At 33.3% G+C, this 25,055-nt stretch overlaps 1 protein-coding gene across 6 annotated transcripts in view; it reads left to right on the top strand.

Annotated features, from left to right (window-relative positions):
- The window catches only part of LOC130903407 (neural-cadherin), a 444,749-nt gene that overhangs the window by 7,386 nt on the left and 412,308 nt on the right, over window positions 1-25,055 (top strand). For all 6 annotated transcript variants that reach the window (XM_057815490.1, XM_057815489.1, XM_057815486.1 and 3 more), the window contains exon 2: window positions 1,861-3,217. In XM_057815490.1, the coding sequence (XP_057671473.1) occupies window positions 1,897-3,217 (1,321 nt within the window). In that variant the 5' untranslated portion in view covers window positions 1,861-1,896. The remainder of the gene's footprint in view (window positions 1-1,860; window positions 3,218-25,055) is intronic.

Below are 25,055 nucleotides of genomic sequence, written 5' to 3'. Positions count from 1 at the left end.
CGGTATTTAATTGGTCGGAATCTTTTAATAATTTACACCCATTGTATTGATATCAACATTCACTATTTGTCACACGATTTATCATCACAATCATTTGATAAACAAACTACGCCTATCTAATAAAAAGCTTAATGATACCACCAATAATAAACATGAACGTTTTTCATAGGTTTAGATAGCATTTAAGGGATTTACAAAATTTTAATAAAATATAAGGTAATTGATGAACAAAGAAAATGCTTTTTTTAATACGCAATGTTGACAAACTCAATTGTACTTGTTTTTAATCTCGAGACGAGATTAGAAACAATAATCAAAGTTCGATTAACTGTACGTAACATTAAATAAGTTGCGCGTTCCGAATCTCTGGGAGCAACGTAGCTCCACTGAGATCTAGGGTCGAGATCTGCTCGTTGCACTGATCCGAGGATTAACAATTTGATTCAAAACGTTTCGCCTGGGTTTGTGTCAGTGAGAAATGTGGTTAATCTGGATCTTCGTTCTTTGCAAGCTGCTGTTTCGGATTTTGAGCTGATTTCGTAGGTGGATAGTCACCATTGTCGTCTGGTAATGTCTCGTCTAGGTTCGTTTAAGTAATGAATGTAAAAGGTAGAGAGATGACTTTGTTGGTTTTTTCTAAAACGTGCACCGGGTATATCGAAGAGGATTAAGTTAATTAGGACATTAGGAAGATTTCAAAAGAAAAGTAACTCCAAAAGAAGACAACTTGCAATTTCCTGAATCGAACGGTTTTTTTTTTATTGAGGAATTTGTTCGAAGAAACGGTGGAAGGATGAAAAATGTGGATTTTCGAATGCACGTTATTCAAATTAATGTTATTCAAAAGTTTTCATATGAATCAATATACTGACTGATTAAAATTTTGTTTAACCAATATTTGCATTTGAAATTTCCAATGTTTGTGAAAGATATTTCATGGCTTCAGTATCATTTGTTTATTGATTTTATATCCAATTAATTATTTAAATGGATTACCTGAAATTTATTGAGGGACAATGATAGAAAATTTAGTTTCAGCCATAGCTGGAATTGAACTTTTATTAAAAAAGATTCATCAGTATCGTTCATCGCTATTTATTTAGCAATATCTTTCTGAAAATCGAGTATTTTGTCTTCTTACTCAATTTGTTTATTTGATCCTATTCTCCAATCTCTATAAATTGGACAACTTGTAGGAGATAACTCCAAGAAACAAGGTGAACAGTTACACTAATATATTTCTTCTATGTTTGATGTCCATGCCGTATTTTGAAGGATCCCATGATCCTCTCAGTTCTGGACATACGTCCTTACCTACAGCAGAAACATATTCATCAGAATAGCCTTTATCTTTGGAAATTCCTCTGTAGGTAAATTGTAATCTGGGTACATTAGAGGAAGCATCAAGATCAAGGTCGTTGCGCAGTTCATTTTCATCGCCAGTAAACAGCCTTTGTTCCATCTTCATCTTGATGATCAGGATCTGAAACACTGTCTCATCGTCTATACCATCTTCATTGTCTTTGTTTCTTTTAGTAGATCCTTATTACTTATTTTAGGAAAATGTGACATTTTTGGTACAAACAAGGCAGATAGTCATCAAAGTATATGCACTCATCTTGTATATTTTCGAAAATTAGTCACACAGCACCGAGGGTGTCTTGTAGTAGCACAAAAAAGACTCGAAATGATAATTTAATTTTAAATGGTAGAGAATCGGTTTGTGACATAATTAATTGAAGAAATAGGGAAAATATTTGATGGAATTCCTAACATACTTTTTAGCGCGGTTTAAACTTTGAAAGCTGATGTTAGAATAAAAAATCGACTTGAAGATTTAATGTTGTATGTTTGTTTCAGATTTTCCAGTTCCAATGACGTGAAAAAGACCTCAAGATGAGTCTAAAAATGCTTCAGTTGGCGATTCTCTCGTCGTTAATTTGGATCGGCGCTTCGAAAACAATATCAGTTATACCTCATGACGCTCACCCAGGATATAGCGTCAAAAAGTTCAACCATTCTGAAAATCTCAAACTTCTCGATTCGGATTTTTCTCAATTTTTCACAATGTTGCAAGATGGATCCATAATGACGACATCGGATGTCAGTTCTTTAGTAAATCATCCTATAGATTTAATAGTACTCGAAGATAGAGGTAACGTTTCCACTAAACATAAACTAGAATTGTTTGTACTAGATAGAAGGAACATGCTCAGTTTTGATTTCGATGAAGAGCTTTTAGGGCACATTCCTGAAAATTCCCCATCTGGTACTGTAGTTAGTGGTATTCCCCTCCTACAAGCTACTAGCGACTTGAAAGTACCTGTTAGTTATAGTATTATTGCTGGAAACATCGGACAATCTTTTGAGTTACAAGATAGCACCACAGGTGATATTTTACCGAATATAACTATTACTAAACCCCTAGGAGGGGTGAATTTAGTTTCATCGCAAATACTTGATCGAGAAGAAACTGGTAGATACGTTCTTACCATCCAAGCCGTCGATCCGAGTGGTATAAACAAAGCGGTTACTAACGTTGTTATTGATATTGAAGACGAAAACGATAACAGTCCAGTTTTTACTCAGAAAATATATAGGTTTGTTGTTGGGGACGATTCACTAGACGGGGATAACGTAACGATGATTTGGAAGCGCTTCTCTTCGGTCGGGAAAGTAGAAGCCACGGACGCGGACGGTGATAAAGTAGCCTACAGACTTGCTACACCTACTAACTTCCTAGTAATCGTCCCTCAAACTGGTGATCTGCTTCTAACTCAAGAACCTATAGAAGAAATAGAATTAGAACTAGTCGTCGAAGCTCACGATTTACGGACACCAAGCAGAACTTCTCCCAGACCCGCACAAGTAATCTTCCATTTCAAACCTACCGAATCGTCTAAAGTCGACATAGATTTGGATTTTCAACGTTTAGAAGAAGTAGAATTGCGTCGTAGTAAAAGACGCGTTACTCGCGCTGTAAGGCCAACGAAGAGAATCGAGTTTACCGAAACCGATGGCGAAACCGACGGTAGGGTGGTTTTCCAATTGGAAAAAGAAACTGATCGCGAGACTTTTAAAATAAGAGATGAAAATCCTTGGGTGACGGTCGATCCCAATGGGTCCGTTCGCGTCAAGAAGAAGTGGGATTACGAAGAATTGGGTCCGGAGAAGACCATTGACTTCTGGGTTACTATCACTAACGCGGAAAAAGGAGGTGAGTTACATTTATTTACATACCGCTTCCTATTTTGTCTTGGTATTTGTTCAACGGAATTTTAAGATAAATATAGTTTGTGAATTATTACAAATAGGTGGTGCAACACATTTTTCTATATATGAGGGTTGTTTTCGACCTAAAAGATAAACATGACAAGTTCGTCTAGAATAATTTCCATTCAAATACTTTTTCCAGCAATGCTTCTTTCTAACCTTTCCAAATAATAGTCCCCGTCTTTTACCTCAAAATAGGCGTTTACGTGTGTATTCTGCAAGTGAAAATTTGAGGTTAGGAAACAGAAAAAAGTAGCTGTGGACCAGATCTTTTGAATACAGTGGAGGATCAACCAATTTGAAGTTCTATTCGTCATTCAATTTCAACCACGGGAATGTGTGAGAAGGTATTTGTCGAAAGGTGGCGATAAAATCGTTTTTGGCTTTATCACAAGTGTGGTGGTGAAAAAATTCGATTCATTTTGCTTAAACCACGTCAATTCTACTATCATTATGACTATTTCGATTCTGGAGACTGCGAACCTAAATAGATCAGAGGATATGACGTTAAACCATTTTCGCAGGCTCCTACTTTGGATCTCTTAAGATGTGGTATAATACATACCCTCCTATAAGTTTAGTTTGTCCGGTTTTTTATCACTCGATCACATCTGGCTTAGGTATAATGATTTAAAACTTTTGGACTGGATAATAAACATTCTGGGGGAGCCTCCAGCAAAGGTTTTTCATTCTTCAGTGACACAGCAGGCTGACCTAAAGGTTCACCACTACTCTTATCTATGTCAGGCTCGTTGCTTGCGATTACGACCAATCACATTACCAAAAGAATCTTTCACAAGGTAAGATCTAGGAGAGCTATGCTTGGAAACAATTTGTGCATGCTCCCACTTTACATGGTCAAAAATTGTCACATTGGCTTTAGGGTCCAAAGGTTTTAGATCTTTACTTTTCTTGTAATACTAAGACCTGTAAATATTCTGTCTTTGCAATAGTTTCTCAGAAACGTCTTCACAGAATTTCGGATACAAAAGACTGGAATTGATAGGCACTTTTGTCTTGCATATTTTTACCTATATCTACCCCACACTTGACACCATGTATGATACCAGGATCCGAGCTATTTTTTCAAAATAAAACTAATTTGTGAATGTCGCACCACGTGAATTTATTAAACATATTAACAAAAGTTGGTGAATTAGAATCCTCTTTTCTAAAGTACAAAACACTGGCCTTAACACCCCAATCGGAATCGATTAAACAAAAGTATTTGATACTCCATGTATACAAGTAAATTATCTGATTATTTCAGAGTATTTAGTTAGTCCAGTATGGAAAGGAGAGAATCGAATTACCAACGATTCAGACATCAACATCATTATCTGTAGTATATAGGGTTTAAATTGAATAATTTCATATTATAGAATCAAGATTTGTTTGATTCATATCCTAGCAGTAGAAATACGACTACGAAAACTGGTTCAGTGCCGTCTAAATAAATTTTTATTCGTGCAGAATGGGATTGTATACAATCATCCAAACATTTTAACTGATAATTTGAAAAAAAAATTAGATAGATTATTTAGAATTTTAAATTCCGTGTTTAGGTGATTTCTTCAGTCCCACAGGATTCATAAATGCTGCCCTTCATGTATGTTAATCTCCAAACTCGTTTTTATTCTTACGAGTTGTTGGATCAACTGAGAAATCCTCTGAGAACGCGTAGGCGATTTATTATACTTTCCCTAGCTCCTGAGGAAGGGTCCCGAATGTCTTATACCGGATATAGTCTCCCATTTGGTTGCACGATTAAGTTTTGTTTGTAAACGATCACCTCCTACAAAATAGAAGAGTTTTTTTTATTTACTTTACCCAATTCATTACAGAACTTTGACTTAATCATTTGTGTTGATCGTCTTCATAGCTGCTTGCTTCTCTGATCTTTTCTGTCTAAATTTTCTGTATTTCAGGATCTCTGAGAATTTATGAGGCATTAAAGTATGAAAAAAATTAATTTCTTTGCAGCATTTCAAGTTAAAACACCCTGTATGTGATTAAAGGCAGTAATGGTGAGTAGGGTGCAATCGAACCATTCTGAGAGGTTAATCAGGGGCGACTTAACCTCAATCACATTTTGGATCTCCAATGATTTGCGCTGATTCACCCCGTATATCAAACGAATAAGTTTTCTTATCATAATCAGAATGTGCTTTTCGTGTTGCATTTGTGTACAATAATTAAATGATAAAATGGTAATTAAATTTAATTAGGTGGCTGGTTAATGTTTTTTTATATATGTATTCTTATATTGTTGATGGAAAGTTCGATCGTACTTCTCGAACTAAAACCATTTAGTCGCGTTTATCTTTGATCGTCCCACTGACTTAACGAGTTAAATTTTAATAGACACTCAACATTTTCTTTTTGTTTATTTACAAGTCTTTATGACGCGTTATTAAAACCCCATAAAGTACGTAATATGTGCGAGAAGATCTACCAGCATCTTTTTCTTCGACCAGTCACTTTTAATTCGATATAATTATTCTTAACCACCATAATATTAATAATAATGACGTTGGCGAATGGTCATTAAACCATATATCATAAAGAGAAAGTTAATTTTGTCGAAACTCAGGGTGTTTTCAACGAATAACCAGTTGTCTTTATGATGATGAATTATTATTATATTTGTTTATTTGAATGTGACGTTAAATTGACAAAAAAATGTAACCTTCTTAACAAAAGGGGTTTAATTTTGATACAGTGTGCTAAATTTGACAACATGGAGTTATTTTATTCAATAGTAATAATCATTAAATGAATAGAATTCATACAATATCAGACTACTTAATGCTAAAAGATCAGATAGTGGTTGGGGATTCAGGAAAACAGATATGGTGAAAAAATTAACCATACTAGTGCCGCAGATAACTAAATAGTGAAAGACTCCATAAAAATTTCAAGAAATAACTTTAGACAAGCAAAAACTAAAGACGAAACAGCAATTAACCAGCAATAATCACGACAAACAAAGAGCTCCAATTGTTGAAGGAAATGTGTAGCTAGTGAATGAACAGATCAAAAAATGCTAAATACTAACAGACCATAAAACCATTGTGATAAAGAGTAAAATAGACAGACAATGTTTCTACAAAGCGTGGATTTTTAATAACGAGACTGGTGTGTAGTTGCTTTTGCTTTCGCAGCTTCACCAGACTCAAATATTATTCCTTTTAATGTAGATTTGACCTTAGGAACAAGTCGAACGGTCCAAGATCTGTCTAATTAGGTTTTACACTTGTTGTACTTGGCTAGAATTCTCATAGAATCAGGAATCGCACGAATACTTAGCCTATAGTCAGATCGAAGAAGACTCTACAACATCTTCTCGGTCATCTTGTGGGGATTCAGGAAAACACGCAGATAACTAAATAGTGAAACACTCCCTACAAATTTGATGAAATAACTTTAGACAAGCGAAAACTAAAGACGAAACAGCAATTAACACAGCTCCAGTTGTTGAAGGAAATGCGTAGCTAGTGAATGAACAGATCAGAAAAGAAATACCTAACATTGAGTGTAAAAATGTAACTTAATAACAACTTAAAAATGCTATTAATATGGAAATACCACAGTAGAAGATTTCAAATACACACAGACAGAACTATAAGTACTGACAGATCATAAAACCATTGTGGTAAAGAGTAAAATAGACAGACAATGTTTCTACAAAGCGTGGATTTTTAATAACGAGACTGGTGTGTAGTTGCTTTTGCTTTCGCAGCTTCACCAGACTCAAATATTATTCCTTTTAATGTAGATTTGACCTTAGGAACAAGTCGAACGGTCCAAGATCTGTCTAATTAGGTTTTACACTTGTTGTACTTGGCTAGAATTCTCATAGAATCAGGAATCGCACGAATACTTAGCCTATAGTCAGATCGAAGAAGACTCTACAACATCTTCTCGGTCATCTTGTGGGGATTCAGGAAAACACGCAGATAACTAAATAGTGAAACACTCCCTACAAATTTGATGAAATAACTTTAGACAAGCGAAAACTAAAGACGAAACAGCAATTAACACAGCTCCAGTTGTTGAAGGAAATGCGTAGCTAGTGAATGAACAGATCAGAAAAGAAATACCTAACATTGAGTGTAAAAATGTAACTTAATAACAACTTAAAAATGCTATTAATATGGAAATACCACAGTAGAAGATTTCAAATACACACAGACAGAACTATAAGTACTGACAGATCATAAAACCATTGTGGTAAAGAGTAAAATAGACAGACAATGTTTCTACAAAGCGTGGATTTCGAATAACGAGACTGATGCGAAGTAGCTTTTACTTTCGTAGCTTCACCAGACTCAAATATTATTCCTTTTAATGTAGATTTGACCTTAGGAACAATATCTGTCGAATTAGGTACCTGGTTTCGCACTTGTTGTACTTGGCTAGAATTCTTATTCGCACGAATACTTAGCCTATGGTCATATCGAAGAAGACTCTTCAACATCTTCTCGGTGGTCATCTTGAAAGCGTTTAAACCATTAAAAAACACTTGGACGCGACAATCATTCATTGCCATAGAATGGTTTCAATAAATTATAAGTTTCAATTGCAGTTCATGTAAAAACGTCGATAATTTTTACTCGATTTATACAAACGAAGGCAACGGCTACAATGATTTGTTTATAGTCAAACTAATCATCTGATTAGTTACTTAATAGGCACATTTTGTATATTGATTGATTGTAAACGAAATCTTAAAATACGGAGGACCGAGATAACTATATATACAAAGGGAAATAATGATAATGAAGACACCCTTCTAAAAATCCTCGTTATTTTATATTTTTATATTAAAATCGTTTTTCTATCTACTCGAAATGAAAATCTTATTGTTTTTTCGTAATATTATCTTACCATATAAATGAAACATAAGTGATAATATCCCAATTTAAATAAAATGTTTTTTTTTATCTGACAACTCATCGTTAAAACTCAGGAGACAGACTTTGTATTTATAATGATGTTGTCTTTAGTAAAAAAGATACGTTGTATAAAATAGGTAGTCTCAGATCTATTCACCAGATGTATCTGGCTATTGTGTACTTGTATAGATAAACTTTGAGATTATTGATATTCAACACGTTCACTGCCAAGGCAATTTTCACAATTTCATTTAATCGTATTAAATGAAATCGTTTTATTCCCTAGTTGAATTATGTAAAAAATAACCACGGAAAGTAGTTCCAAACAACAAAATTTTGTTCATTATGTTTAATTAGAATAAAAAGCACACAAAAAGTGGTGAAGAAAGAGTTAGGTATCAAAGAATTTAGATATTTGATCTTCAAATACGCTACTTACTAATATCAAAGCAAGATTTATGATAAATCTGTTATATGTCGTAATTTTATCCAACAATTTTACAAAATGTGTTGTTGATTAACATGCAAATGCGCTAACTACCATTAAAGTTTTCCAAAATACGAGTTGATACACTAATCTCAACATATTTGTGGGTCACGTAATTTTTAGCTTATCAGACTGATCCCTATCAAATCGGCGTCACGCGAGCAAATTTTTTCTCATTACATTTGAAAATGTGACTGCATAATTCATGTTCTGCTTCAAACTATAAAAATTTTATGTCGTTAATTAACAAGTCTTCTAGATTTTGATAAAATCTTACCTCGCTTTTATAGATTAAAAATATAACTAGTAGAATCGTTGATGGAATTTATAGTTACGAAAAAGTTCAGCGATAGTCCTAACTGATAATATTAATAAATATAACGAAGAAGTTGAATAATAATATGTTTGTATACATAGTCTAATCTGCGTTTTCGTAGCGGGAATGTGGCAATTTAAACACCAAAGTGTACTAGCTGCAATATATTTCCTAACTTTCTAAAACTAGTACATGTAAAAATATCTAATGAAGTATAAAAATTACTTGAGATTTGCTGTGTCTTAAAATTTGTTAATTAATTTATAAAAATTATTATTTAGAAAGGAAGAATACTGAAAATAGTTACCTTTTCTGGACACTAAATTTATTAGAAACTAAGATAATTAAATTGATGGGATAGGAAACCAATAAGTGATTAAGATCAAGATTCCTTGACATTTCTGATCCAATGTTTCATAAAAAAAAGCTTTTTTATGGAAAATCACATCCTTGACGTTGACGTGAGTCCACAAAACGATTTATAAACCCTTACCATATATAAAAACCCAAACTTTTTTCTACAATTGCCACTATTGGCAGCGTACAGTCAAACTTTTAATATTCAATCTATTTTTATTGAAATAAAAGCTAAAATAACAACCAATGAATTGCCTAACACAGTTTATGAAATTCCTTGTTTAAATTGAGACAAGGTATAGTCGGTGTTGCAGATTTTCTGCGGTTTCCCTGCAACCTGATGAACCGGTTCTCCGACGATAGGGAATAATACAGCCGCAGTTGTACCCGCCCGCCCTAAATTAAAAACACAAAAAAAAATAACAAATAAAGCCCCTCAAAGATAAAAAAAACAAACCGAGATGGATCGTTTTTGTTTACAAGCTTTACAAGTTTTCTTTTGGCCAAAATCTCCCCTTACAAATAGTTAGGCAAACATAACCCAACGAAACCACTACAATCCCAGCCCTGCAGAGGAGCTATTCCTATATCAGGGCCTACAAAAAATCTTCTCATCCTACCAAACTTTAACCAAACGAATCTCTCTGTGACAAGAAGTGCAGTTAGTCCAAGAGGTCACTCACCAATCGGATAACTTCTTTGTATCTTTATATAAAAAAATTATGCTTTCAAGTCAAAGTGAAATTTTGTATTGGATAGCGGGAGTTATGATTCCATAACTTCTCACTTATTATCCATTATTAATTTATATAATGCAGTAAAAGAATTGGATAATTGCCATAAAATATATAATAGCACTTGTATGTCCTGTCATGTAATCTCTTTGTTTCTTTTTGTACAGCCATGACAATGGGCTTTACGGGTAGTTGATATTTTATGGCTTGTCGTTTAGATCGCCAATAGATCTTCCGCTTTCAAAAAGATACGTCTTTTTTCCATTAATTCTTGAGCTTACTACTTGAAAGAGTATGTCGGACAAATAATATTTGGAGGATCAAGATAGAATCGGCGGGATATCAGAAACTTAATACCGAAGGAGGCGGTGCGACCCAAATAAATAATCTGAAAGAGATTTCAACGACGTAAATATTGTTTCATATCCTTTATAACATAATAATTTATTCAATATTGTGATACATCATTCATATAATGATAAATTAAAAGAACATTTATTCAAAAGAAAATTTTTAATACTTCTCAATCGCCTTTCAATACTTTAAGCAATTCAGTTAAGTTCTGGGATACACGGATGTGTTCTGCACGCTCTTTCGATTATTAACGATGAAGCACGTTAAGATGGCGATTAACGCCGTGACAGAGACAAGGGACTAAGGCCGAGAAGGGAGACCGAGGTTCCAGTTGTTTCTGGAAGTAGTTGTTTTCTTTAAAATCTTCAAATGTCATTATAAACAAGTTATTCTGGTACTGTCGGATGAAGTTTTCTTCGCCTCTAACATTCAGTTGGTTTAAGACTATAGTCTAGCAACAACTTGATTATATCTTCTTTGCCTTCTTTTTATACTTTTCAGTTAGTTAATATGGCTTTGAATGCGAATCGAATGGAATATAATACATTTTGAGCAAATTCAAAAATTTATCATTATTTTCCGCGAAATAAAATAGCCCTTAATAAAAGAGGAAGTTCAATGTCTACTTCCTTCTTTCCTGCTCGGTCTGTTATCTAATTCAATTAAACGTTTAAACGTTAATAACAATGACCAATGCGTCTAGTGAACTGACAAGTCATAATCATCTATTTTTATAATTAACTTCTACTGGAACCTATTTTAAGTAAACTGGGTCAAAATTCTGTGGGAACATTGTGTAATATCTATTTAAATTTATGAAATTATACAAGTTTTTCAGAGATTATTGAAAAATATGGCTGGTTATATAACATAAAGTTAGAAGTTGCTTGAGCTGCTTACATACCACTATTAATACAGTTTTGACCTTTCTGGAGGTCCCTACAACATACACGTTGATCTAGTAGTAGATCAGATCGTAACTAACATATCGATTTAGCGAGAAAATAGAGTAGGGAGCACAAACCCCTATTTTTAATCACTACTACTCAACGTACCAACAGATATTCCCAAAAACACACTCGTATACAATAGAGATCATTTTTTTGTTGTTCACTTTTGATTCAAGCCTTCTAGATGATAATAGATTTAAATAATATAATATTTTTCTAAAAAAACTAAGTTTGAGATATAGAAACATTTCTGGCGCAGTCAATAGGATTTAGGAAATCGAAACCGGTGTTATAGATGACGAATACAACTCTTCACACCGTCTAGCGTCGAAAGTTAAGACTAAAATAGCTCAGCTTTCCAAGGAGTGCACTCACATAATTTGTATAAGGAGATATAGTATTTAAACTGCATATCAGAGTTCCAAGTTAATTTTCAAACTTCGTAGTAATGCTGAACTAGTTGGAAATATACAAAACGTCACTTCTTGGACATCACAAAGGAAAACCCTGTAGATCAAAGGTATAGATATAGATATAGACAATTCAGACCGTGCTCATCAAATGGAAAAATAAAATAATCACTTGGTGATGAATTTTACACAACTAAACTAAATTAGACAGAAGAAGATTTATACGACTATTTTAATTGGAAGAGCATGATATATTTGTAAAGGGATCATAGCAAAATAATTCCCATAACTCTACTGTGATCTATATTTTCCAAGCAGAGTTCTGCTCTATAAAGGTTCATTTTCAAGGCATCAGGATAGGGAAAAATCAAGACTGTGTTGGGGAGGATTCGATCTAAAATGAAGTGCTTTGATGAAGAAAGGAAGACATTTGCATTGACCAACAGAGTGATCAGTTCTTCATCGCCTCGTGGAGATATTGATTTCAAAGTTTTTTGAGATGCTGTCCCAAACCACGTTTCTTCGGAAACTACGAGTTCCAAGGTTCACTTCTAGTGTTCTCCAGAGTGTCGTCGAATGCTACCAGTCTGATTTTAAAAACTCATCGCCTCGCCGAAATATTTATTCTATCGTTTTATGAAAAGCATTGCCAAGTCACTTCCAAGGTTCACTTCTGGTGTGCTACAGAGACACCAAAAATTTTCATCTCCTTCAGATGTCCCAGGAGCTCATACGTGACTTGACACATATACCATGGATAGAGAAATATTGTAACTGAACCATAAACTAGTGAAGAAATTGTTTATTATTAGATAAGTTTTGGTTCCGTCATAGTAACTGCGATGGATACGTCTTGGTTTAGAGGAAACCGGACCATGAACAATTCAGTAATTATTTCGTAAAAATATATAATCAATTTGCTGCAAATTTGAGAAAGTTTAAGTAGATTGAAGTCGATATTAAGGTCTGTAAATCACGTGATTGAAATATAATTAGTGTTTTGAAGATCTTTACGTCATTTTCTTTTGGTACTTATACTTTGTGATCACTAGTGACGGCTCGGGGTGAAAATTTCCAGGTGTTTCCAAGTGTTTGTACAAGAAGAAGATAAAACAAAGAACCATGAGATTGATGCAAATACCAGATTGTGTCTAATAGGAGTTATTTAGAATTTACGAAGAAACTTTTATTTCGTAAGGACTCGAACTTTACCGAAGCTTGGCTCGTAAACGGTATTTTCATTGTATAATCCCCCTATGTACATATCAAATCAGTTTTATAAATGTCAGCTGCACGAATACGAGGTTTTCCATAGAAATAATCTAATTGAATATTTTCGACAGAACGAGAATTTAAATTACGGTAAATGAAGATCAAAAAAGTTTTTAGTGTGCGAATTTCTATTTATATGTAAAGTATTTTAATCAAATTAGGAACTGTGAGAAAGCGAGAATTTTCTTGCTGTTGAAAATTTTCAAAAAGCAATTTACTGCAAATCTGAAGGACGAAAATTAGATTCCTTTTGATACATATTTTCTTGTATGTCAGAGAGGAGTGTTCCTAGTTATAAATTTCCATTCTATCCGAACTAAATTTTAATTCTTCAGTGAAAACCATATTTTTCTCCATATTTTTAATATATTTTGATATACGATTACAGATCGTACATCCTGAGGGTGCTTTCTATTTTTTTATTACTCTTTCATAGAAAATATAGTACGTTGACAGTTAATAAATTTTTTAATCATTCTATTTATTTATTGATAGCGAATATGGAATGTTTCTCTACATATTACCTTTTCTAACAAAAATATGATTTAAAATACAAAAAAAAACGGTTCGAAACTAAGAAAAATAATAAAATAGACTGGATAATATTTTACACAGAACCTTTCAAGTGTTAGGGTAGATGTGAGCCGTTCTCGAAGCATTAAGAAGCAATTAATGGTGTTTATAATCAAGAAAACTCTTCATGTCATCTAAGTATACCTCTCAAGAATCAAAAGGCCGTTATTTCAACATGGTAAACTAACATTTGTTCAACACAAGTTTTTGTGTATTGAGAGTCCGAAACGAAACGATTACGACAATCAAATCATTTTTATATTTTTCTTAAAATTGTAATTATCTGCTACGTATTTTCATGATTGAAATATTCGTTAAGCAACCAACTCATCACCAAGGAGGCTTCAGACAATAAAGATTAATAGCAAAAATCCAGTCACGTACTCCCATATTTTGCATATCTTGCACAATCGTTTTTCGTTCGGTCTCCATTCTATGATTTTCCTTGTAGCCTGCTGTTTTTCCTGTATTCTTAATTTCATAGTTCATAAGTCCTCTACAATCATTATTTCCAACTTTCACTGGTCAATGAATTTTCTTAATTATTCTCCTCTCATATATCCTTAGTTTTTCTTCGTCCATATTTGTTAATCTCGTAGTTTCAGCGACGTATGTAACTCCTGGTTTTATCGCAGTCTTGTAGACTCTTAATTTGGTTGCTCCGCTAATTATTTTGCATGATAAGATGTCCACTACTTCGAAGATGAGATCAATTGTCTTCACTGTTTCTTTTTTCCTTAAATTTCCATATATTTAGCTTTTCTCCCGATTTATTTCCCATCCTCCAGTCCTCCAATTGATATCCTGGATAGCATTGAGATTAAAGTATAGTGAGTATTAAAGTTTATCAAAAGAAGTGTCTGAAGGAAGCGGATTCCATATAGTAGGGAAAACAGAAATAAACACACATGTCTTAATCTTCAATAGGAAGCATCAAATTTGCTTTCCAGCTAGATCACAAGGTAAATTAGAACAAGTATACAGAAGAATGGAAAAGGAATAAAAAAGACTAAATACATGGAAATGTTTTAACAAGAGAATAATCGATGTTTCGGGGTTGTAGAGAAGGTGTTTATAAATATAATAATGAATAAGTAATTTTTTAAGAAGAAAGTGATAATCAAAGCAGCATAAACTCTATTATAACACTCTGTATGATCTTTGAATGAATGTATAAACATAGAATTTGAAAAGTTAATTTATTCCTGGCAAATATTCCATTCATATTTTCATTGTTTTATTTGAATTTGCCATTGAAAAGATATAAATGAAAATATCGGAATATTTAGTTTCACTGTAACATGCATACCATCTGGATATTGTCTCGAAAACATCAAACGGAATCATAGACGTGGAAAGGGCATTTTCTCCAAAAGGAACCGTGAACTTTATCTATTAGCAACTACTGGCTTTATTAAATTATTTTTTTGTATTTTTGTTTACTAGTCAGTGTTAATTTCTTCCACTATACCTCGCCTCTCATTTTATGTCGTGGGTACTGCAAATTTTCCCTCCTTGATTGTCGTGAGAAGTTACCCATTTACTGTGGGACCTCTATGTTTGTCTTATGTTCAAAGATATCCGCAGCATTCGCCTGTAAGCTTACATTTCGAAAGCAACAATTTTCTTCTCCGTGGCCGCTTCCATGGTCTAACTTTCGCATCCTTACAGAAGAACAGGAAGCATTCTGGTCCGGAGTTCCAGGCTGAGACTCAATCCTTGATCTGATTTCAATTTTTGGGTTGCATTGATGGTTGACGAGCGTGCCTAGGTATCTTAGAGATGACACTTGTTCAATGATCTTTCCATGGAGTGTTATGGTGGAGGTTCTTTGTATTTTTGAGAATATTCTATAATAACGTCTATAAGAGAAGTTTTGGTAGGCTACTGGCCACTACCACGAAGATTGTTTACAATGTTTCCATTGATTTTTATGCCCGCAGTTGTATTCTCGAGGGTTTCGCTGAATACTGCCTCAGTAACATTTTTGTTTCTATCAAATCCTTAATTTTGATTTAACCATATTAAAGATTTTCTTTACCTAATTTATTATGTTTAATAACATATATATCTTAACGAATATGATAGGAAAATTCATTGTTGTCTCTTCCACAATAATTAAAATGTCCGCCAGTGAATTTATATTTCGAGACCTTACAGACTCCACCTGAAAGTAATTCGTAAACATGTGCATAACAAACGAGGCAGCTACTGTATAAAACAACTAATGTTGGAGAGGTCATTGCGTCTAAATTAGAATTGAGAATATTTTATTGGTTTGAGCTTTCGAAGTATGTGCAATTTTTATTATTAAAATAGAAATCCGCATTTGTAAAGTAATAATTGAACAATTATAGTGTATTATATAAGAATAGGTCATAATTCACGCAGATAAATTGTACAGCTCCAGCCGTAATTCATCAATTAGTTACCTATAAAAACTTTAGTTGTAATTATTCATTATTTTTATTGATAAAATTAAATAAAAAAATATCAATTGATCGTCAATATATCCCCTTCAACATTTACTACGAGGATTGTCCGAGAAGTACCTGGCCCAATGAAGAAAATATATTTATTTTTCAACGTAATCTCCTTTTAGCTCCATAAAACTTTTCTCAGCGATGTTCAATAAGTTCGACAATAGACAATAATCCGAGGGGGCTGAATCTGGCGAATAGGGTCCATGAGATAGTAATTCAAACTTTAAGTTATTGATGTTGGCCATTGCAATAACGGATGTGTGAACTGGGGTATTGTCTTGATGAAACAACATTTTTCTCAGTCAAATTCCACGCGCATCCCAAAAAACCTACGCCATGACCTTGCCTGCAGATTGAACGCTCTTTGCCTTCTTTGGAGCTGATTCTCCCTTTTCAGTCACTTGTTTTGATTGTTGTTTGAAATCCCCGATGTCTGCTAGCTCGCGCGCTTCTAGACGAAGATCATCCACTACCTCTTTGTAGATTTTTTTCAACTTGTAACATATGCTGAACAGATTGTGTACTTTCTAATACAGTGCTATTATTTAAACAACTACTGCCATCTCTATTTCAGGCCAGGTACTTCTGGGATTTTACTCGTAGTAAAGATTCCGATTCGAACGATATATGATCAAAATAAATTATTGTGATGAAAATTGAGTTTTATTTTATTAAATAATTCCACCCACACGCAACAATGATCGACCTGTTTACTAGAAGAGTTATTTGAAGTGCAAGCTGGAAGAGAAATATTCACCAGAATGAAACTTCCAACAAAATTATTCGGTAAGCCTGAGCAATTAAGCTAAGGAGATTATTTTGTACCTTGTTGTTTTAAAAATAATATATTGGATGCGATTTGCTGTAGTCACTAGTGGTTTCTTTTTCAAAGAATAACTATCGATCTGTAGATATAGGATATTTAATTCTCGGATGAAGAGACACAAATCGGTAAATTTACAGTAACCAATTTTCTCTTATTCAAATGAATTGGAAACACGCGATATCAGTAAATTCTAAAGCTACCGCACCTGATTTTTTTGTATTAGACTAATTGGGAGTATCGAATCGATGTAATTTAATCAAACTAAAGCTCAATGGACTATATCCTATGGTGACTTCAGAGCCCAAAGGTCTCCAACTTTTCTATTTCATATATAAATCATCGAATTCGATATGAGATGTTTCAAATTTTTACAAATTTGTCTAATATATTCAAATTGTTCATTACACTGTATTTCTTATCTCTATTGAATTTATTGCAATACGTATACCGATAAATTTCGAACGTGAATTTGTACTAACCTCAACATGCACTTTAACCGGAAGGAAATGCAGATATTACAGGAAGATTTCATGTTGAAAGGAAATACATTCACGAGAAATAAACTGTTATATCGAGCTATGAGCTGTGTAGGAGGAAAATACAATATTTAATACTAACAGTAACATGGGAATGTACTCGATTCTACCATTTCAAATATGGATACTTCAAATAAATTGATTTGCTTCTCGATTCTACTTAAAACTATCCATTGATGGTACGTATATGTCTCTGACAGTTTTCTAAAGACAGATAATTGTAGAATTACGAAATACAGAGTAGTTTTGTCTACTACTTACTTATTTGCAACCTCTTCTGCTAAGGTAATACTCGTTTCTAGTTCAATGCTCTTCCTTTTGATTTGCGTCTTCTTTTTCTTCATTTCCATTATCAACATTCATTCTATTCTCCTTCATTCTTACTCACAACGTTGAATTCGAGTCTAATTATGTTGTTGTTAATTGATGTTTCTCATTACTCTATCGATCTGATTCGTACAGCGGAAAAAGTCTTTCTCCTCTTTCCATTATCTTCCAAAGGATGAAGTGACACCATTTATATTTGCTTCAGCAGTTGTTTCCATGCTTGTCCATCCTGTTGTAATATTTTCAGCATGATGTAGTCTCATTTTTATCAAGGATTTTGATTGATCTATCCATCTAGTTGGAGGTCCCAGGTAGGTACTGCAGATACATGCGGTTGATTCTGGTTAGCAGCTTTCAAATCAAATTTGTTTTGAAAATACTATGAGTTGTGAATTTTGATTGATCTATCCATCTAGTTGGAGGTCTTCCTCTTGGGCGTTTGTCTTCTATGATTAATCCTTCCATTATTCCTGATCTTCTAGTTAAATGTCCCAGATAGGTACTGCAGATTCATGCGGTTGATTCTGGTTAGCAGCTTTCAAATCAAATTTGTTTTGAAAATACTATGAGTTGTGAATTTTGATTGATCTATCCATCTAGTTGGAGGTCTTCCTCTTGGGCGTTTGTCTTCTATGATTAATCCTTCCATTATTCCTGATCTTCTAGTTAAATGTCCCAGGTAGGTACTGCAGATTCATGCGGTTGATTCTGGTTAGCAGCTTTCAAATCAAATTTGTTTTGAAAATACTATGAGTTGTGAATTTTGATTGATCTATCCATCTAGTTGGAGGTCTTCCTCTTGGGCGTTTGTCTTCTATGATTAATCCTTCCATTATTCCTGATCTTCTAGTTAAATGTCCCAGGTAGGTACTGCAGATTCATGCGGTTGATTCTGGTTAGCAGCTTTCAAATCAAATTTGTTTTGAAAATACTATGAGTTGTGAATTTTGATTGATCTATCCATCTAGTTGGAGGTCTTCCTCTTGGGCGTTTGTCTTCTATGATTAATCCTTCCATTATTCCTGATCTTCTAGTTAAATGTCCCAGGTAGGTACTGCAGATTCATGCGGTTGATTCTGGTTAGCAGCTTTCAAATCAAATTTGTTTTGAAAATACTATGAGTTGTGAATTTTCTATTTGTGTTTGTTATTTTCAAAACTAAAACCAATATACCAAACTAAAATTGTGATTCATTCGGAGATTGCTAATGAACAAGCACAATATAAACAAATGAAAAAGAGTTTTCAAAAACGGATCGTTGTTTCACGAAGGAAATATCCATTGCATTATTGTCAAAAAGTATTTTTAATGCTTTGACTGATGTTTTCAAATTTGGACGACGAAGTTACTGATAACATTTGTTGAAATAGAACTAGATTGGGTGCTTGCTAGGATAAACGATGACTGGTGGACCCCCAAAGCCTCGGGATAGTATTTGATCGACTTGAAATAATTTTTTTACTTCGCAATGGCTGATTTGAATGGCTGTACTATACGATTTGTAGCGATTGGATTGGAATACATTTGTTTGGGTTTTTTCGTGTATCTGTACATTAATGGGTCATTCGATTGTTAGATAATTAACCAAAATGTAGCAGATAAAATAATTGAAGTATGGAATGCAATATATCTCATACGTTTTTGATGGAATTTCACTGATTCCAATTTAAACACTCAAAAATGAACGTTTTTCCTCATTCGTCTGTAAGCCATATCGATTTTTCTTTACGACGGCGAATCCGACGGCCACACCCGCTCCCAAGCGACGGAAACACGTGCGAGAAAGAGTGAACAGAACGTTAGAACACCGAAGAAAACTTTTCATTCATTTTGTTGTATTCACATTATATTTTTTGATGTTGTATTAGAGCAACAAGTAGAAAATAAACATGATTATAAAGAAAATATTAAACTATTGAGATTTTCGATTGAAAATTGTATGTCGAATTGAAATAACATTGATAATTTATTTCCCCACATTTCATTTTCAATAGAAACATGCACTTACGAGTTTTCTTTTTATTCTGTTGCTTTTATTACTTGAAATGTCTGTGATTGGAAAACGAAGAACCGCGTATTTTCTATTTTAAAAATGATTCCAATATCGTTCAGTTGACTTAATTATGTTCTATGCTTCTAGTTAATCAATTCCAGATCCCAATGCTTAGTACCGGTGTCCTGATCGAAATATCTATACACTATTTATATAAAAAAGGCAAATTATACGTTTATCAAAAACAAAAACTAATAAACTTGACCTACTCTAGCTTCTCTATTGGCGAATTCTGTCTTTTCGAAAATTTCTGCTAAAAACGGATAGGTATGTCTTAGGAATTTTTGGGCAGTTGAGCCCCGCTCAAATATTTTGCCAGCAGAGGCGTTTTGGCACCCTGGGCGTCCGCCCTACCCTAATGCCGCTACTGCTAAATGCGTGAATCGTGCGCGCGTTGGTTCGAGGTATAAAGACAGTATCTTCAATCCCTGGTTTCAGATTAAAAGGTTTATTACCGTAAATAAGAAGAGTTGATACTTTCTGAGCAATGCGATTATAGTCACAGTCCCCTAACCTAACCTAACCTAACTTAACCTAACCTAACCTAAACTAATCATTCTTGAATTAAAAAGAAACTTCAAAATACTGAATTTATTAATTATTTTGAACCTAATATCCAAAATGCACTCATTCTTAGAAAAAATAATTCTTTTTATCAAATTTTGTTCAATATTTTATATAATATTAAACATTTGCTAATTTTGAAAAATCTTAGATGTTGCTGATGGTTTTTCGTTTCTTTTCTTAATGATAATAATGATTCAAAATTCGTACGTTTACCCATCTCTGGGTAGTTGAAAAAACTATTTAAGCTCGTGAACTATTGATTGGTGTTACCAAGATCTCAAAGAACTTGTTGAAGTTATTGTTAATGACTACAACATTATTATGCACCACATTTATTAAAAAAAAAAATTGAAATCGATTTATTTCATTGGTATGCCGAGTAAAGGAAGCATCGCGTGCGGAATTCTCATAACGACTTAGTCTTTTTTTTTATTTAGTGTTATTCGGTAGCGTTTGACGTATCAACTTAATCGTAAATTATGATCTCGATGGCACGGTTGCAAAGCGACACTGTTTATAAAGAATAACGTTGACTGGGAGCCTAGACAGTTTATCTTCCGTCTATTTGATGGATATGCAACGAGTGAGAAGAATGATGCAGTCGAGAATAAATGAAGAGGGTTAGTTTTAGTCCAGTCTTTCTTTCGATATTTCATCAACTTCTACTATATTCAATCATAATTATCCTAATGTTAATCAACTGTAATTAACTGTAACAATGTTTTCTTTTAGATCAATATATTAAAAATTTTTAATTTACCTTCTATCGGTTCATAAATTCGATACAAATATAAAATTAGCATTCGTTTTGTTGAACATTCGCATCCAAATTAAAACTACTGTCACGTTTCGCGTAATGTTTTAATTTAAAAGTTATCCATGCCATTCGACGGCTTCAACGACATGCATTTTGATTATTATTGATTGGAAATACGGGAAAATCAACCAAAAATATAATGAACAACGGATATTGCAACGAGGTTCCCAATTTGAATAATCAGCGAATGTTCTAACGGATGTACCACTTGTATTAAATCTATTTTCTAAATTTTGAGATGTCTGTCCTATGTAAAACAGCGCCACCATCATTATAAGGTCAAATTGATGCTGTATGATGCTCATAATCATAGATGAAGCTTTTGAAATCACAGACAAAATTCAATTTTAAGGGAAAGACTGTTTGAATTAGTTTAAGTCATTTTTTTTAGAATTTCTGTGACGAAATATATTGTTAAATGTGTAATTAAATGACTGGCTACACAAAATTAATAATATTGTTGTGATTAACTCCATAACAAAAAAATCTTTGGAGAAGTATTAGTCCAGAAGCTTCCTGACTCTTTATTAAGCAAATTTACTTTAATAATTTTCCACCCTCAATACTCTTATTTTATTAATTTAACTAACTTGCTTTCTGGTATGTTTTCCCAAACTAATATTATGAGATCATCAATATTTTGTATTTCTGGCTTCTAAAAGTCATAGACTTTCTTTCTTTCCGACATATTATTTATTGGTATCCAGACTAAGGGCTGGTCAATCCAAAACGTAGATTTCGAGCCTGCAGTATAAATGGCGCACTCCCCCGCTGTAAAATTATTTGCTCTTCTTCCAAAAATATAATAAACGACAGTAGGAGCTCTTTGAAAACATTTTGATACATAATTGCGTCCATTTTGCGATTTATGGTTTTGCTTTGTCAATAAAAGCAGACCACCACGATGCAACCTAATTCTTTTCTACGGTTATGCCAGAATAATTTTAAATCTGAATCCTCATGTTTATTTTATTTCCATAACTGAAAATAGCACTTGACTGTGTTATTTTGAATATAATTTTCACTTAAATTTGACTTTTTAGCTGCGGTTTTGCATTAACATTAACAATATTTTGAGATTTTTGATTCCATCCATTATCCAGTTTCTATCTAGCATTATAGCTCAGAAATAAATCGAAATCTGTGCGGGAGACGCTTTTGTTTTTGAGAATTCACCCACAACCGCCTCAATTACTTAAAAAACTTTGAAGGTCTTCTAATTATTTTATTTTTCCAGTAATCATCTGTACAGTATTGACCACTCCTTGGAAACGGTTTAGCTCACGAGTAGTTTATCTTTCGGTCGATTTACTCTTCCTTCAACAGTTAGAAAATAACTGAGGTGGTTAAAATTGTTTAATATACACTTGATAATAGAAAAAAAAACATTTAATTTATACTGATTCTCATATCAAACAAATATTCAAGACCCGTTTCCATAATCTCTGTGTTTACAACTTTCACGTATTCCAATTTCTAACCCCCCATAGTTATTCTTAAAGTTCTCTTCCTTGCATTCCATCATCTAAGCCCTCTCCCCAGTTTCTTCACGATCCTCCTCTTCTCGTTATCCTTTATGTTGTCTACTTTATGACCTGCTTCGGTTTCAAGTTATCTGACATCCTTTGTACATGACTATACCAAATTAGTAGTTTGTTTTCGATGTGTTGATTATCGTCCTTTTTTTGTTTGTTTTGTACCCGCTGCTTTTCTCCACGAGTCCTTTTCGGTTATTAGTATTTTTCTGCGTAAACTGTTCGATCTGCCATACACTGTTGCCATATTATCAAAAATCATTGTACTGAGGTAAATTTCACTTTAGTTTAGTGAAAAATCGCCTCTACTATAAGTTATTTCACAATTTTGAAAGTGTCTAGTGAATATATATTTATGTGATATGATGCTTTGTCTCGTCTAGTTTCTGAAAATCCTGGCGTTACGACAAATTCTAAATGTTCCTCGAATTTCCGGCATCAACGATTTACAACGTGTCTGTCTAAAGCTGGGAATAACTTCCAAGAATTTTTGCGATGATAAACGAACGAAAATCTCTGAAACGAATCTAATATGCTTTATTCTGAAAGCATTTTTTATTCAAAGAGCGCTAAATAGCATGGAAAATACGTTATTTATTCGTATTGTTGAAGTTATTTAATCACTTATTCCTTTTTATTTTATTCTTTTCACGTAGCTGAAGAGTATCACGATGAAAAAGTCCAGGTAACCTTGAGATACCATCAAAGGATGTTGATAGATCATTTGGAACGTTTCAAAGTAACTCACTGATTCAAATTACCATATCCATATGGGTTAATATATGCAGAAGACGTTGAAGGCGTAGAAGATTAATTAGAAGAAATGCAAAAGGTGGGAAACAAGGAGAAGATTTATTAATAACGAAAGTTCGATGAATAGATAAACATTTGAATACTCGGAATATAAAATATTATATATAAATAATACATCAATCAAATAAACTATGCTTCGAATAAAATAATTTTCGGGAAAAAAGTATGCAAAATACGTTACCATATGGAAATAGAATAAACCATGGTTAGGATGGTTAGCCTAAGAAATGAGGTAAAAGTTCAAAATGGAACCAATAGACCACAAAATAGTTAAAAAATGTTTAAACTTGTATGGATATATAAAGAGAAGAACACCAAAAAGTCTAATAAGAAAAGTAACAAAAACATAAAGATAGAAGAAAAGAAGAAAAGGAGAATGAAAACTAAAATCTCAATACTTTGACGCTTGATTAGATTTAAACCTTATAAAACCTTTATAGAAAGCTAAAATCTCGAAATGTGTCACAAACCCTACAAAACCTTCAAATACAGAAAGGGATAATTCACATTACTCGAAAAAATTGATTGAAAGTATGTCACAATTGTCAAGGGTTTCATATTTTTTATCATTGATTTTTCTGTCGCCCTCTCGTTTTTCAATAATTGTGATTTATTTCAGCATAACGTGTCACATATTAACTCGTTGAAAAAGTGTCGCCGATGTAGTCTCGTTTGAACTGACAGGTTAATTTTGGGTAACAACCTTCAAAAAAAAAAAAAAATTATACCCTCTAAATAACGATCGGTGAAAGTAGCTTGGGAAAAGTCGTTGTTTAACAAAAAGCAGTCACAATTAAGTGACTATCCTCGTAACAAATTCCATTCCTCTTTTAGACCAGAAACTCATCCGCTTTTCCCATATCTTTTCATACTTTTTCATACATGAAATCAAAAGAAAATGGTTATTTGAGAGACTGCTCCTTAATGGATTCGCACGACACGAGTCCAGGTTGTTTATAGTTTCAATTTTAGATTTTAGAGCCACATTTTGCACCTTATGCTCCTTTTGTGAACCCTAATATAGTAGCTTCAAGAGGTGAATACTGTAGTTTTAGAGAAGCATACACGTAATCCAGACTTGAACCCTATTGACAATCTGTAGAACAATATTTACAGAAGGGTGACATCCACAGATTAGATACCAGCCATGTTTCCACAACAGTAAGAAGAGTTAATGACCTAGTGGAAAATTTTGATAAAAAATTACTCGATCAGATATCCGAAAACATTCATATAATAATTATTGTATGTCATTATTAAGATCAGATCCGAAACTTTTTTGGCGGAGGGTGTATCTAAATCTACGACTTGAAAAAAAATTCAATTAATTCGTGGTATTAAATTAAAATGGTTGGTGGTATAACGCGATGAAAAACAAACGATTATTCACGAGGATAATACTTTTTAAGACTGCTTCTTCTGAAGGCTGTAATTTATGGACAATCGTTAAAATATATTATTATAGGGTTGAAAA

Source organism: Diorhabda carinulata, chromosome 2 (genome assembly GCF_026250575.1).
Source record: "Diorhabda carinulata isolate Delta chromosome 2, icDioCari1.1, whole genome shotgun sequence".
NCBI classification, from domain to species: Eukaryota; Metazoa; Arthropoda; class Insecta; order Coleoptera; family Chrysomelidae; genus Diorhabda; species Diorhabda carinulata.
Note: the sequence above shows the minus strand (reverse complement) of the source record. Positions and strands in the feature narration are given on the sequence as shown.